Here is a 17,152-nt window from a genome sequence, read left to right as displayed (position 1 = left end):
AAACTGGTAGATGTCAAAAACACAGTGCTGATAAATAAGTAAGAAACAGAATGAGCTCGGTAGCACAATATTACTTCCATAGCTTACAAATTGCACAGAAAACTTATAACGCAGATGTAAGATTACATACAATAAAAGGGTACGCATCAAACCAGTTAGAATGTGTGCCTGTTAGAAGAAGCAGGGAACAGGAATGGGGTGGGGCATGAGGCACGGGGATAAAAATGCACACACACTGGCACTCACACACGCGCGCGCACACGGCTTTGCCAGGCTGACAAGGATGGTGTGCGGTAAACTGAAGAGTATGGCTAATTCAGCCCTCTGTGCTTCTGTGTCAATAAATGTCTTTTACTGCCTGTCCGGAAAACTACTTTTTCATCTATAACAAATTCAGGTCCCAACTACTGGTTTTGCTATCTTTTTTTAGCATTAGATTTATTCATATATTTTGGCATTTTGGTGGGCAGGTTCGTTTTTAATGAAAACCATTCTATTTCTTTCTCTTCCTCCCTGTGCCTTTGTGCTCATTCCTCTCTGTCTGACAGACCCTCCAGGCCCCCAGTACAGAAGCAGCTCTAAGAAGGACAATTTGGAGCAACTGCTCCCGGCAATATTGGGACAGGGCTGTGGCCGACCTGGTCAGAGTCAGTGGGCAGCTCGGCTTAGCAAGCAGAGAGGCTGAGTTTGCCCTTTCTTCCACCTTGGGCTTGCAGTGGGCGTGACCCAAGCCCCAGGCGACATCAGGCAGCACTTGTTTTCCTCTGTCCCCTTTGTCTCACAGGCTGGGTGGTGGGGAGTCTCTCTTCACCCTGCAGCTTCCAACCATGTCTTGCACTTTCAACCTCCTTCCTGCCTCTGGACCGGAGCCCCGAGGCTGAAGGCTTAAGCTCCACTTTCCATTTTGCATCTCTGTCCTGCTCCTGGTCTTCAGAAATACGTCTTGTAATCTAACCCAGCAAAGTCTTCTCGATATTCTCTTTGTAAATTTTACCCGCCATTGCTATGGTGGGAAGAGGTGGTTCTTGCCTTAACAGATTCTCAAATTACACAAACAAGTTTAGATAAAGCCTGATGAAATATTTATTAGCAAGGAGGAGATGAATGTGCCTGATTTTAAGGCTTCAATGATTTATGTACTCGTTTCTTGGAAATTCATCTAAGGATTGCACGCTTAATTTATGCTAGGCCCATTCTTTTCACAGATAGCCTTACAAACAGTTTAGGGAATCCAGCCTTTGGTAATCACAATCCTCTATTTAGAGCACAGGGAAACTGGCTTCTAGGCATAGCCACAATCGATGCTCCAAATTCAGAACCACTAACTAGACCTTCCGTTTCAAAGAGGCCCCTCGGGCAGGAAACATTCTGTGTGTTCTCCCCACACCCCAATCCTGCTACTGAAGTTTATTTTCATTTGATTTTCCCGGGATACAATAGTAGTATAGTCAACTAGAAGAAGAGATTTTTACCTGGGTCCAAAGCCCTTGGTAATTATTACCTAGGATCCTGGACTCTAGTATGATTAGAACTCTGTCTCCCCCCAGCCTTATTCCCCCATTCAAGCCCTCCTTCCAACCCCTGCCCCAAACCAATGTATACCTGGCCTCCTCCACCATCTTGCTCCCACAGCTCTCTGTGACTGGAAATATTTATTAGCAAGGAGGAGATGAATGTGCCTGTTTTTAAGGGCCCAGCTCTCTGGGCCTTTCCCAATGGCCCCCTTAACCCCCTGCTCTTTTCGGAACCTACTCAAGTCTCACCTTCAGTAATGTTGCCTTTCCTAATGCCACTAACCCACCTTTTCCTCCCCTGAACTTCCCTCTACCATTGATCGACATTTAGCCCTTTGCCCTTCAGGGCCTGTCACCTTATGAACATAGTATCCTTCCAATATGTCTGAAAGTACCTTGATGCCTAAAGCTAGTGTCATGTGTCACAGACGCTGGTACGTTATCTCTTGATCCACCCACGAGTCTTGAGATACAGTAAAGCAGGTATTATCACAGTTATATTCTTATTCCTATTTTTCAAATGCTAAAATTGAGGCTTAGAGATGTTCAGTAACCTGCCCTACTAGGAAGTAGCAGAGCTGGGATTTGAACTTAACTCTCTCTACCTACACATCTGTAATTACTTTCTAGTGTAATCAAAACGGCAAAGAGGTCTGCTTCATCTCAAGTCCAACTCCAAGTGACTGGTTATCGCTGCCCCAAGTACTGGGTTGAAGAGCCAGACTCAGGCTCAGCAGGAAAGCAAACCATCCACGATGGAAGGGCAAGGTCAACCGTGGGTTCAGCTTTTTATTTTTTTATTTTTTTTTAACACCTTTATTGGAGTAGAACTGCTTTACAATGGTGTGCTAGTTTCTGCTTTACAACAAAGTGAATCAGTTATACATATGCACATGTTCCCATATCTCTTCCCTCTTGCGTCTCTGCAGGCCCCCTGTTTGCCATCCCCCATACCATGCTAACTTCCTTGAACTAGGATGGAGTCTTCTATTAGTTTGTAGGTCCCATAGCACTTAGAACATAGTGCTTAACATAGGGTGGAGGAGCAATAAATGGGTATTTGCTTGACAGCGACGTCAACATCCTCAATAAGGCACCGCATCGTGGAAGCTGCACAAACAGCTTGCAACGGCTGTACCAAGGGAGAATAAGGGAAGGGCCCTGCTCGGGCCCAGCTAAACAGCTTTCACTTGGTGAATGATTTCAGACTAACATGCGTGCAAAATAAAGTGTGAAGCTTGAGGAAAATTGTTTTATCCAGAAAACTGAGTATCACTGTAAAACAATGAATTTTGCTTCTGCATGATGATAATACCTCTCATCTGAACTACCACTTGGTGCATACCCTGCACACAGGTGTTTTTAAAGGTCACGCCTCTCTTCTGGAGCTCGGTATACCCCTGCACCCCTTGCTGCCACATCCATTCTTGCCAAGTCATGAATCCCGAAGCAAGACAAGGTGTTTCCAGCATGTACTGTTGTAAGTTACTGGAGGCAAAATTACTAATTACCACCATTCTCCCGCAAGCAGAGCGCTCCTCCCCTCCCCGGCTTCCCTCCCAGACCGTCTCCTGCCTCGGGCTGGGAGCTCTCTGTTTCCGTTTCATCTCTTTTCCATACCTCGGGACAGGGATGTGTCCAGGAACCCAGGCCAAAAGTAGCAAATTTATCACCGTGCTAATGACAGCGAGCTGCATGCTGAGCGGATTCTGCAAAATCCCCCTCAACTCTTTTCTTTTGCCAAGACCTGCGGAGCTGCAAGATCCAGCCGATTACAGAGACTCTTCCCTTCACGTGAAGAATGGCTCTGTTGGGAAATGCAATTAGGTATCAGCCATAAGGCTAATTTTAGAAGCTTGTTTGGGAAGATCTCAAAAACAAAAATATGCCAAGTGGTGGGAGAGACGTTGGCCAATTGGCCAAAATTGAGCATCACTAAACAGATTTTCCACCTATACCTTTATCAATATGCGGCATTCTAACGCCCCACCTCACCACCCCTAGGGATGGCTCATTGTTCTGGGAATAGGTGTCTATGTTTGTGGGGTTGATAGAGCTCTCGGTCCTGGTGGCAAAACCCCCCTCTTTATTTTCCTGAGCAGTATTTCCCAGGCTGGAGCTGTGCAGAATGCTTCACCCTGTTATTCCAAAATAGCCTCCCCAGGACTTGGGAAGGGGAGCCTGGTCACTCCGGTAGGAACAGGGGAAGCCACAGCACACTAGGCTGGGCACCTATGGGAGGCACATAGCCGGGGAGGCGCATGGTCAGGGAGGCCAGCCGTCGAGGACAGTCTTTGGCAGGGAGGCTTGTTTTCGGGGAGGTGGTTTCCGGGCGGGGGGGGCAGGCAGCCCGTGTGGGCTCTAAAGGAGCAGGTCACTGTCAGCAGTCTCATTGGGAGGGTGGTACCCAGGCACGCTAGAGGCTCGTGGCACCTGCGCCAGATACCCAGGAGACCAGCCAGGCACCCCAGCAGCGTCAGTGCTCCATACTGTGGGCGTGAGGAAGCCCTCGATGACCTCCTCGAAACCGAGAGAGGTGTCTAAATGGGCCGCTGCATTCGCCACAGCACTATCTCCTTTTATTTGAAGACTGTGTGTGCCGTGCCTCTTTTAAAATCAAGTCAGCAGTGTTTGAGGCAGACTGGAGGCTCAGCCCAGCACCACCCCTGTGCCCCCAACTTGTTGACTCTGCTGGTGCGGACGGTAGGGTCACGTGGGGAAGAGTGGGGAAGAGAGCCCACCTCTGGCCGTGGCTGGGCTGGGTTTCAGGTCCTGGTGCCTCCAGGCTCATCCAGTACTCATCCTTGGGCTAGGTTTCCGCCTCCTCACCCCCTTCCAACACGTTCCCTAAGTTCTCACTCGCCCGCACTTGGAATTAGGGTGCAATGATTGCCTCCACCCAGTCCTTGGCTCCCTCTCTGTGTGTAGTCCTCTCCAGGGGGGACACGTGGAAGGCAGGGCAGACTTGCACAGTGACACACCAGGAGACAGTGGCCTCCGAGGTGGAGTTGAAAGAACCGGGGATGTTTAACCCAGAGAGGACACATCTAAGTGGAGAAACCATAGCACCCTCAGATGTGTAAAGGGGTCTCACTGCCCATGAGAGAGGATCCTTTTTCTATGCTGTTCCAGAGAACACACCAGGCCCAAATAGGAAAATTCCAAGGAATCAGGTGTCAATAGCACATTGGCAATTCCTTATATACAACTTAACCAGTGGAACAGCCTGGGTACGTCTAAGTCAGCGGCGAAATGACCATTTCATTGTGTAGAAGGGACTCCTAAATTGTGTGGGAAATTAAACTGAATGACCTCTGCTGTCCCTCCCAATCATAATATTCTAGGAGTGCCCGAGAACTTTTGGGGAGTGACAAGGTCTCCTGTGACTGCTTCATTGGAAACTCAGTCCAGGTGTAGCCTTTGAGGCATAGAATGTACTGTATATGAGGAAAGGAAGCAATGAAGTTCCCAGGCCTTCTCAGAATCCCCCAGTGGCCTGATCACATCTCCCAAATGGGACGTGCAACACAGACAGCGCTGACGTTTAAACAAGTGTGCTGAACGCTTGGACATAAACAAACCCCAGGGCTGCTGTTGCAGCCATGCCTCGAGCACGGCATCACGGAGTTTCAGAGATGGAGGAAGCCTGGAGGTCATTTGGAGGTCCAGCTCCTACCCAGGACAGGAATTCTCCATCTAACAACCCAACAGATGGCTGCCCAGCTTCTGCTTGAGCATTTTCAGGAAGGGGCTCACTGCTCTGCCAGGAGATTTAGTCCATTTTGAGACAACTTAATCCACGTGGAGACAGTCCTCGTAGTGAGCTGTTTCTTCCTCATATTGAGCCCCAAGTCTGCCTTCATTCGACTTGACTTTTACCCTCAGCAGTAGGACAAAAATGACTCTGTTCTCTCATCCATATAACAATGTTTAGATTTTTAAAGACAGCCATTGTCTCCATAACTCCAAATATTTTTTTTTCCCGTCTAAACGTCTCCAGTCACCTTAACCATTTCTCACGTGGCGTGGTTTCCAAGCCCTCACCAACCCAGTTACCACCTTCTAAGTGTTTTCTATTTTACTAACGTTCCTTACAAAAAGTAGCTCCTAGAACAGATAACCAACTGTGGTCTGACCACTGCAGAGTACAGCAGTGCTCTCACCTCCCTTGATCTACACACTAGACCTTTATTGATGCAATGTGGAATTAGATGTGTCTCCTACCAAACGATCAACTGCTGTGTTCATATTAAGGTTATCATCAACTAAAACCACCATATTTTTTGACACAGTTTCTTATAGCTTAAAAGAAAGAAGTGGATTTAAAAGGGATCCTATACATTATTAAAAGATCAAATCCTGCCTCCCCCTTCATTAACAATAGACACATAGAACTGTTTAAGAGACTGTAGCCCTAGCAAAGATTATGTGTGACATACTAAGATAACTGAACCCACAGATAGTGAGTCCAAAGGTGAAATGTGTGCTTATATTGACATGCCAGGGCCCCAGCCTTTGCAGCCTCTTGTTCCACACATCCAGGGCCTGCAGGGCTATGCTTGCTTGGTCTTTCATACTCTACCTAATTTTTTTAGCTCGCCACCTATTTCCAAGGCCACGTCTTCCTCCAGCCCACTGGAGACTCACCAGTGGTTTCCTTTGTGTCTTTGACAGGTCGCCTGAAGGAAGAAATCACCCAGCGGCACGTGCAGCAAGTAGCTCTAGGTGGGTACAAAGTGGAGCCTGCAAGCAGACGGGGAAGGTAATACAGGCTGACCTGGTCTGGGAAGCCCACGCCCAGCTGGACAACAGCCCATCCAGAACCCTTGGGAAGGTTAAAGGAGGGGAGGTTTGCGGTCAGTGCAGCTTTCTTGGGACGCCCCTCCTCTCTGGGACCAGTCTCCCCCTCCTGTGTGCTTTGCTTCCGGCCGTCAGCACCTGGCCCCCCACCCTCCCGGCTGCTGCCTCATCCTCTGACCTTTTCCACCCCACACCCCAACCTAAATTCACCCTATGTCCCAGCTCCTCAGGGTCCTACTCGGGGCTTTCTAGAACCACGACTAACTCATCCCAGCAGTAACGGTTGGTGATGAAAACAGCTACCAGTGGCTGAACTATCTCTGTGCACCGCTTTATGTGCACGTCTCCTCATCCTCCCAACAGTCCTAAGAGTGCAGTGCCTTTTCCAGATGAAGGTGATTCAGTGACTTGCCCAAGGTCACAGGCTAGTAGGCGTTGAAACTAGGACTTGAACCAGGTCTCTGAGTCCACACTGGGCGCTCTAGGTCCCCATGCAATTTACTGCCCACAACAATGATGGGCCCACTTCATACATTAATAATGCAAACACTAAACCAACAGAGTGATATTGTAAGAGGGCCTGGGCACCTTTTAGGCAGTGGGCATCTGCAGAAAATGCCCCCTTGTGACATGTGACCCAAGGAAGTCACCCAGGAGGAGTGTGCAGCTCCCTGGAAGGCTGATGGAACAGGGCTCCTGGGCAGGCCCCCCCCTCGTATCCTCTCCCACTAGCCTGGGATCAAGCCTTCTAGAGTGTTGATTAAATAAGCAATTCATGTGTTCTGAACAACATGGGTTCCCCTTGAGAGGGGCTGGCCCCTGGAATGACCTGCAGTTGGAGAAATCCTGTGCGCAGGATCTCTGGGGGAAAATGGAGTAGAGCCCCAGCGCCATGAGGGTAATCCATCTGAGCCTAATAACTTGGACTATTGGGAAGGTTGGTTGTTTAGTTTTGGTCATAACAATGATCATACCAAATAACTACTGATTACATCAGAAACACAGAGCTAGGGAGCCTAAGACACACTCACGGAGCCTGAGCTTTTCCCTGTTGGCTCTGACTGAGGGGTCAGGCAGATGTGCTGGGCCTGACCTCCCATTGCCAGAGGCCTGGGCAGGGTCTTGGAGCCAGGATTCTGCGGAGCACCTTCCCCAGCACACAGCCAGGGCTGCCCGGGGCCCTAACTCATAGCACCGTGCTTGGGAAGGGCACAGGGGCCTCTGTGGGGAGCTGTGTGCCGAGGTTCAGGTCACCGGACGGGGAGTCAATCCCTAGCGCTGGCTGCCACCTGGTCTCTTCTTCAGTCTTCATGATGCTTGTTGAACAGAAACAATGATGTGGAAAATACCACTCAAGTAATTCCAAGGGTGGTTTCGCTCTAGGGCCTGGGGAGTCATTTCCATGGCTTTCAGGGCAAGAGGTGCTCCATCCTCTCTGCCCCCACCCCCCCCCACCCCCGCCGTCCCAACCCTGCTGTGTCTCTTCAACTGCAGGCTCCTCCTTAATTCCTGTGTTCACCTCTCTGGGAGCCTTCTTCTGAAGTATAGCAGGTGTCAGGTGCAGCAGGGCCCAACTTTGCCTGAAGTAATCAGCCAACTTCAAACCGAAAGCACTCTGGCTGAAAGTCTAATTAAGAGCATTTGAAATACCTGCTTATTTTAAAAGCATACTATCCCAATTAGAGAAGACGTGTTACCATCTCCCAGCTGCCATTTTGAGATCAAATGCCACATTGCTATCCAGAGGAATTAGGAGCTTGTCTGATGGGGCTGTGGACCCGCCGGTGCACATGCGTCCCAAGGGACACATTTCAGAAGGGACTTCTTCTCATTGAGAGAAAGCTCTCAATGCAGCAGATTATTTACAGCACCGTTTCCTGCCTTAACCCTTGCCCTTCAGACTAGCCTTGGGGCTGAAGGCCAGGACCCACGGCTCCTGTAAGACCAAAAACAACTCGCTCGGTGTATTTGGCTTCCGGACGTTCTGTAGTTTGGGCTTCAGTACAGGGATGAGGCAGTGACTACACCTGGTCTCACCCTTCCATTTCTGTGGGTTTCTTTGTGTTGCGGTTCCCTCCCCCTTTCTGTTCTGTTTCTTTGTCTGCTTCTTCTCCTCCCTACTTTCCCTCACCCTCCATTTCAAGTATTCCCTTTGATATTATTTCTTTCTTTTACCTATATGTTCCTAAGTTTCCATGAAAGTGCAGGTGGGGTCGCTTGTTTGAGTTTGGGGTTTTGGGGGGTTTTGGGGGGTTAGTGGGGTCAGGAGTAATGAGCAAGTCTGAGCAGGAGAGGTTTCCTCATGTATTTTGCCTAAGAATATGTCTCTGTTTGTATGAGTAGACATATGGCCAAGAAAATTTGCAGAAGTGTAATCTCGTAAAGCAAAGACTTAATGGTGAGGTGAGAGGCCCCGTGTGGAAGAGACAGTAGACTGATGAAAGAAGGCCAGATCCAGTGGAGAGCATGTCACCATGTCGGGAATTTGGGGAATACTCAAAATGTATCACTTCCTGATTAATTTACTACATTCTACTGCTATCGCTGCTCATGAGGTTATTTACAATGACTGCGTCTGTGTCCTGGAAACACTGTCTCACGGTGTGCTTCTGTGCCTCTCTTCCCAATTCCACCCTCTGTGACATCACACTGGCAGCTTGATATCAGCCACAGTGGGAGTATTTACACCAAGGGCAAATACTATTATAAACTGGCGCTTTCTTTCCCAGAGAGCTAGCTGTTAAACGTTTCCCACCACACCACTGGCACACAGATAAGCACCCGTGGAAAGGCCCGTTCTGTGCAGGAGCACCTTTGCTCTTAAGAAGACTTCTACTCCCCTTCCCGGCTGAAAATCCACATTATGGTTCTGCCTGCATTCACTGCCCACCCAAGGGACCCTGGTCCTTTTGAAAGGCAGTGACCAGGGAAACCAACGGAGACAGAGTGGGGCAAGAGAAGCATTGGACCCAGTGGGCCCCCTTGATGTGACAGCCAGAGCTGGAGGGGGTGGGTTCCTTAAGAAAACCATCAATGACCAGTTCTAAGAATGTCATCAACAAACAAGTTACTGGTGGACTTAGAGCAGGGCTGACTCCCGCACACTATTTCAGGAAACAATAAAACTATTATTTTTCAATTAAGCATCATTTGGAAGTGATACGAACTGAACTAGATGGAGCTGGCTGAGTTGAGAGTGCTTTGCTGAATGCAGCTGTGTGTGTTTTTCCCTCTCTGTTGTGCTAGCTCCCCGGCGTGGTAAAGTGTTGTCAGCGATGCAGCTGGGTTTCTTGAGTACTTCCCCGTGTGCCGTGGCTCTAAGCTCTTTACTTGTATTTCCCTCTTTAAAGCTCCTAAAATTCCCATGCGGGAGGTACTACTATTATCCTCACTTTCCTTAAGGCCCAAAGGGGTGAAGGTGAACCTGCCCAGCTTTGCTCAGCTAAGGGTGCAAATGCAGACGCGGCTCGAGAGCTTGTGCTGTAACCACCACACTGCACGGCCCTCAGCCCCAGGCTGAGCATTATGGAGTCCACAGAGGGACAGGGGTTCAGTGCCTGCCCTCGAAGGGTTCATAGCCAGCACAAGGGGATATATACATTAAAAAGATAACTCTCTATCTAATTCCAGATTTAGACACATGTATTATTCTATCCACTGTCCTCTTCCCACCATAGCCCCAAACCAAGTTGGCCTTGACCTCCTCCATGCAGCCTTGCCCACCCGCTTCTCCCCAGTCTGCTTTGTCCTTTAGCCTCATGCACCTCTGCTGAAGCACCAACCTTGTTTTGTAATTATTTATTTCCATAGCTATTCTCCACACTAAAATGTGAGCTCCTGGAAAGCTGGGTGCAGTCAAATTAATCTCTGTACCCCCGGCAGCCAGCACAGGCAATAAACAGGCCAAGTCAATGCTTCCCCAGATGGCTCCCAGACTCACACATCTTGCAAAAGTGTAATGAGACATTTGAACATAAAATAAGTCCATTTAAAAGAAGTAGAAGGAGTAAGTGCTTTCGGAGCCCACAGCTGAGCGGATTACAACACACAGGCAATAAATCCGACTCTGTCTTATCTAGCCACCAAGCAGAAAGAGGAGTACCCAGAGTTACACAGTTTTCATTTTCTGACCACAGGAAGCATACTAACTAATTTATCTGCAGAAATAGAATTTCTTCTGGAACTAAACACAGACCAGAATTTATCGTGGGGACCTTTGTATAAAGGACACTGAGTGACATAGTGAATGATGTCGTCAACTGCAGTTTTACAAAAGATATCGAAATGTTGTTCAACAAGATGATTCTCGCATTGACCCTCTGTAAAAGCGAGAGGCCTGACATTAGCGCGTAACTCACTGAGAGGTGACATACTCCGGGAACCCTGCTTTCTGACGGCCTCACAGTGCAGGACGAGAACCTGGGAAGCCATCCCAGGAACGGGGGCTGTGCCCTCTCTCAGGTGTCTCTTCCGAGCAATATTTGATCAGGGCCTGGATCTCCTGCAGCTCACAATCAAAATTCTACCAAGTGCCTGTGATTAAAATTTAAGGGCTTCCCTGGTGGCACAGTGATTGAGAGTCCGCCTGCCGATGCAGGGGATACGGGTTCATGCCCCGGTCCGGGAAGATCCCACATGCCGCAGAGCGGCTGGGCCCGTGAGCCACGGCCTCTGAGCCTGCGCGTCCGGAGCCTGTGCTCCGCAACGGGAGAGGCCACAACAGTGAGAGGCCCGCGTCCCACAAAAAAAACAAAAAAAGAAAAAAAATTTAAAAGGCCCATCGCACTACCAAGCAGCATGTGAAATGTGGCAGGTGAGAGGGACAGACCATCAGAGCTTCAGGATCTTAACAGAGAGAGTGGCCCCTGGGGGGTGTCACCAAGGCCATGGGCCTGAGCTGAGCCTTGAAGAATAAGCAGGAGTCAGAACCACAGAGAGGAGGGTGGGAGCAGGGGATAGATGTCGTGTGTGTGCTGGGGTGGGGAGGGGGAGGAAGGCTGATTCGGTGTGTGTGTGTGTGTGTGTGTGTGTGTGTGTGTGTGTGTGTGATATGTATGTATGAGGGGGATATATGTGTATATAGTGTGTGTGTGATGTGTATGTATGAGGGATGTATGTGTATATGATGTGTGTGTAATGTGTATGTATGAGGGGGATGTATGTGTATATAGTGTGTGTGTGATGTGTATGTATATGTATGTGCGGGGGCTGTATGCAGAGTGTGTGTGTGTATGTGTGTGTGGTATGTGTTTGTTTTGTGCTTTGTGGGGAGATGATTTGAAGCAGTCCGGAAAAAGGCTAACACGGTGAGGTGGGCCAGTTCACTGAGATCCTTGAATCTGAAGATTTCTGTCACAGGCAGTTGAGCCACTGAACATTTTTGAGCAAGGAGGTCTTGGTCAAAGAGGCCTTTTAGGAAAAGAAAGCCCCAGGCGGTAGCTCGAGTTCCTCAGCATTTGCTAACTGACTGATGAGTAAATAATCTGTACCACCCTGGAGACCCCCCTCCCCCAAGCCTTCACCCGGCCCCTGCACTGGGTGATTCCTCCGGGTCCACATGCCTGCAGCCCGGGCCCAGGGAGGGGTTGAGGACTCCTGGCCATCTCTGGGTAAACCTGCAGCAGACACTGCCCAGCGAGATCTGGGGCTGCCCGGGGAGCCCCACGCTGACCACATGCCATGCAGAAGCAACCCCTGAGAACAGGCCATTGTAGCTGCAATGCCTCGTGGGGCCCTTGGATTACCACTGGGTAGTGCATGCTACCTGACCTGAAGAGCCGGCAGTGACAGCGCTGATTCCCAGCAGGGCCTTAATGAGGGTCGACAGAGGCACTGAGCCTGAAGGCTCCCTGTTTTACCTCGTTGTTCCAGCTTAGAGCGCTCTGAGGAGTTCTTTTCTCCTGAACAGTGTTCCTGCAGTGACCTCTTGTGGCATCCCTGCCATTCTCCAAAGACAGGCCACCACCATTGCCACCTTCTCCCGTTTGGTGGAAAATTAAGACTGAGTCTTGAAATGCTTTTTGGAATTCTGAGCCCGGGAGCCACAAATTTGAGAGAAAGCAAAAGGCCAGACTGTCATCAATTTATTCAGCAGACTAGACCGAGCACCCAGTATGAGACGAGGAATTCCAGGATGAGAGGAGGAACCACTGATGGAGACAACTGGAACAACCCTCCCGGCATCAGCCAGCCCAGTGGTTTTCAAAATGGGCTCTAGGGGACCCATTTGGGCCACCCTGTGGCCCCATTGGGACCACAGGGTGAGGGTGAGGGGACCCAGGGTGCAAATGGCAGGACCCCAGGATTTTCACCTGGTTCAACCAAAGCAACTTCTGTTTCTCTTTTTGTCATTAAGCCTTTGCTTGAAGAAAAGATTCTGAGCTTTGAACACATCTTCCTCCCTTTGGAACTTGCAGCTCTTTTTGAGACATTTCCAAAGGCAGACAATCCAAGCTTCCCTTCCCCAGAGCTATCTCAGTTTCCCCTGGGCTCACACGGAACTCTGCATATGCTTCTATAAGAGAACTTATCACCTTGTATAGTAATTACTCAGTCTTTTATCCTTCTCCCCCAGCACCGAGCACAGTGATTGGCACACAGAAGGTCCTCCCTAAGAGTTAGCTGAATAAATCAGTGATATCTAAGGGATCAGATTTTTGCCTTAAAGATTCACCAGCTAAGGGACTCTGTGCCTAGGTTCCAACATCTGTAAAATGGGGGTGGTTGGATTAAATGATATCCTGTGCCCAACAGCCCATCACAGTCCCTGGGACTTAGCGGGCGTCTACAGACCCCTGGTTGAATGAACAAATGAATTTAACACTCCTCAGCCGTCAAGTGCCACAATTGTATCTCTTTGTGAATGCAGAGTTCCTTAAGACATGCAGAAAACACTCACAACCTTGGCGAGGAGACATGCGAGGGCTTGGATGGGTTAGAGATGTTTTCATCCTACCTGAAATGAATGATCCAAATGCTGACCCTTTGGAGTAAGGGAGAAAGTAAAGGAAGCAGCTGCCCCAGAGGCTGAGATGGCATCTCAGCTGGTTCCAAAAGGACTCAGGTGGCTCTGTAAGACCAGTGATAAAGTCTCACCACCTGAGCCAATTCTAATCCACAGGTGCTTGTGAATATAGGGTCAGCTTTGGTGACACAAGGTCCTTGGCCAAATTTCCAGGCTCAAGATGGAGGCTGGGAGTAATAAGGAGTCCCCACCCCATTTCCCTGCCCAGTTCCCAGTTGCCAAGGCTCCAGACCCTTTGAGTAGTTCCAGACTCCCTCAGCAGCTGTTCTGGAGAATGGAAGGCTGTGGGCATCAGCCCCGGGGCGAGTCTTGAACTGCGACGATGGTTTAGTAAAAAGAGCACTCGCTCTAGAGTCAGGAGAACCCTGCTTGATGGTGCCTCTGCCATTTGCTAGTCATGTGACCTTGGCCCATTAACCTTCCTGCATTTCCGTTTCCTTGTCCATAAGAGAAGAAGAACATCTACTCCCCAGGACTGATCTCAGTGCTGAGCGAGGTGTATATGTGATGGAGCCAGAGGACAAAGTAGATGCTCAGTGAATTGTCATGAACTCTGACTCTGGGTGCCAGGAACCAAATGCCCAGGCAGTGGGCAGAGCCCCTGGCCACAGAGCTACCACAGTCCTGGGCTACCAACATGAGTTGGCATAACTGGTGGAGGTCACCATGGTCCCAGTCACCACATCTCTCTACTCACATTTGCTCACAGGCTCTATAAGTCACTCTTCTTTGCAAAAATACATCAAGCCCCAGGAAGGGGCTGTCTATTCCTTTGAGCGCTTGAACACTGATGATCCTGTTACTAGTTGCCAGAGCCATTTTTTTCATTGTGCAGATGTGCAGAAACCATGTGTGCTGCTTTGAGTGAATTAGGCATTTGACCAATGTCTCCATCAGTTGGGACTGCTGTAACAAATTACCACAGACTAGGTGGCTGATAAACAATGGAGATTTATTTCTCACAGTTCTGGAGGCTGGAAGCCTGAGATCAGAGTCAGGTTCTGGTGAGGTCCCTCCCCTGGGCACAGACTGCCGGCTTCTCATTGTGTCCACTTGTGCTGGAAAGATCAAGCCAGCTCTCAGGTCTCTTCTTAGAAAGGCACTAATCTCATTCATGGGGTCTCCACCCTCATGACCCAATTACCTCCCAAAGGCCCCACCTGCAGATACCATCACATTAGGGATTCGATTTCAGCATGTGAATTTTGGAGGGGACACGGTCCATGACAATCAAACACAGTAGACAAAATTCTAACCTCTTGACTTCATCTGCAAAAATATATCTGATAAAATATACCACGGCCGGCTCCTCCATCTGTCCTCTCTTGTGTTTGGCCAGTCTCAGCCCAGAAAAGGTCTTACTGTTTTGCAGGACCTATTCCTTTGCAAGCATAGTGGAGCTGGGTAAGACCTTCCTAAAACCCCAAGGAAACTGATGATGAGTTTGGGGAAGACCTACCAACAGGAAACCAGGGTCGTCTGCGCTCAGATACAAACGAGGGGTGCTTTGTGTTCCAAATAACCAACAAAAAGCTCTAAGTGGTGCTTTGAAAATACTGATGTCTATTCAGAAAACCATGAGGGCACTGTTTTACAGAGAGCTGTGGGCAGGGGACACCCAGAGAGCAGAGCAGAGCAATTTCCATATAAAAAAAGAAAAGGAAAAGAGAAGCAGGGAGAAGTGAATTGCAGAGATAAAGTCTATGACCAACCATTGGGGATGAATCTGGCAATATCTGATATCTGCAATATCTAGAAGATATGCAACCTCCACCACCTGGCAATTCCACGCCTAGGAACATATACCTGAGATGGTGTCACACGTGTGCCCGAGGGGGCACTCCTGACAGCATTGTTCTTATCATAGCAAACAGTCAAATGAACAAGAGCCAAGACCGGAGGCCACCCAAAGTTCCCCCGTAGGGGGTGGATAAGGGAGCGAGAGCTGTGATACAATCATACAGTGGAACACCTTAGAGAATTCAACATGGATAAACTAGATTTACGTGTAGCAGTGTGAACACGTCTCAAAAACACAATGGTGATTGAAAGAAAGAAAATTACTGAAGGATATATATGGACCCATACCATTCGTGTAAATTCCAAAATTTTCAATACTTTTTGTCGGGGGGAAGGGAATGGGAGCTTTGGACATGAAAGATTCATAAAACACACATGTACAGGTACACAGTCTGACAAACGGTTATAAAGAGAACGCTCTGCCACCCCTTAAGTCAAGAAATGGCTAAGTAGTGTTTACAGGGCACTAAAGACACAGAGCACGAATGTAAAAGCACGAAGGGAAGGCTATGGAGCTCCATCAGGATAGTGATGTTACCTTCAGGGAGGGAGGGTGGGGCTAGCGGAGGGCACAAATAGCTCCAAACAAAGCCCAAGTCTAAGGCAGCTGTGACAAACTGCTGATTTTTAGGTTTTCCAAAATACTAGTGTTATTATATCATTCTTTGAACATTTTTTTGTATTTGTAATGGTTTATAATAATTTCCATACCTCTAAGAAGGACTAGATTCCAACGGTTCAGAAATCAAACACCAATTACTGTTCTCGTGGAATCATTGTGTTGGTAGAAGTGGTAGTAAAAAGTGAATCCCAATTCAATTCCAATTCATCTTCATTTTCCTCACTACCGTTCATGTCAGGATCATTTTACTTAAAGAGGAAAACGGAAAGTTTACCACCATTCATTTTCTCCTCCAGGTGCCTTGTATTCTCTGGGAGGGACTAACAGCTACAGGTGGTCTGCTTGCATGTTGAACAATACAGGGGAAGCGCCTATGAAGGCTGCTTTTTATTGTTCTCCCCCTGTTTCTATAAATCCTCACAATGGAGAGAGTTCTTCTCCTGCCCCGGAAGAAACTGGGCAGCCCAGTAACTCAATTGTTCATTGTTAATTACCAGCAAAACAAACAACAACAAAAACAACAGAAACCCACATTGGTCATTCTATATTGTAACTAGAGTCTCAATAGTTCAAATTTCACTCAAAGATAAGACTTCCCTCCCTTTCCCCAGCTAAGGCCAACCACCAGGAAGAGAGGGACATGGTCAGCTCCTTCTCTCTCTAACTCACTTCTTCCCTCAGCCTGCTAAGCTGTTTCCCCAGAAGGAGTTGGAGAGAAGAAGGAAGGGAGGAAAGGCAGTTGGTAAAGATCACACTTAACTGGTACCATTGTAACACAGCTTTGTGCTCTCTGGGCCCAGCAAATGTTCAAAGCTGACTCTTGCTCATTCGGGGTACTTTCACGGGTCCCTGGAGGCCCCTCACCCACACGTTCCTTGTCTCGAGGGAATGCACCTCATTTGGACAGTTGCTTACCTGTACAGGTCAGGGTCCAAACGGGAAGCAAGTGGCAGTACTCAAATTAGCTATTGTGAAGAGAGTTGAATAAAGTCCTGTTGACAAAGGTGTGAGCAGAGGGTAGGGAAACCACAAAGGAGATCACAGTACCCCAGAGGTAATAACAGCAGCAAGGCAGGAAGCATCAGGCCTAAGAGGGCAAGGGAGCGAGCAGTTATGAAACTTGAAGACAGAAATGGCTGTGCAGCTATGCAGAACAGTATGAAGGTTCCTTAAAAAACTAAAAATAGAACTACCATACGACCCAGCAATCCCACTACTGGGCATATACCCTGAGAAAACCATAATTCAAAAAGAGTCATGTACCAAAATGTTCATTGCAGCTCTATTTACAATAGCCAGGACATGGAAGCAACCTAAGTGTCCATCAACAGATGAATGGATAAAGAAGATGTGGCACATATATACAATGGAATATTACTCAGCCATAAAAAG

The 17,152-nt window shown here is 48.5% G+C and overlaps 1 protein-coding gene across 1 annotated transcript in view; it reads left to right on the top strand.

Annotated features, from left to right (window-relative positions):
* KIF6 (kinesin family member 6) overlaps positions 1-17,152 on the top strand; it is a 419,927-nt gene that overhangs the window by 374,487 nt on the left and 28,288 nt on the right. The window contains exon 16 of the mRNA XM_028479658.1: positions 6,189-6,239. Coding sequence (XP_028335459.1) covers positions 6,189-6,239 — 51 coding nt within the window. The remainder of the gene's footprint in view (positions 1-6,188; positions 6,240-17,152) is intronic.

The sequence above is a fragment of the Physeter macrocephalus genome, chromosome 18, assembly GCF_002837175.3.
Source record: "Physeter macrocephalus isolate SW-GA chromosome 18, ASM283717v5, whole genome shotgun sequence".
NCBI classification, from domain to species: domain Eukaryota; kingdom Metazoa; phylum Chordata; class Mammalia; order Artiodactyla; family Physeteridae; genus Physeter; species Physeter macrocephalus.
This window is presented reverse-complemented; position numbering and strand designations above follow the sequence as displayed.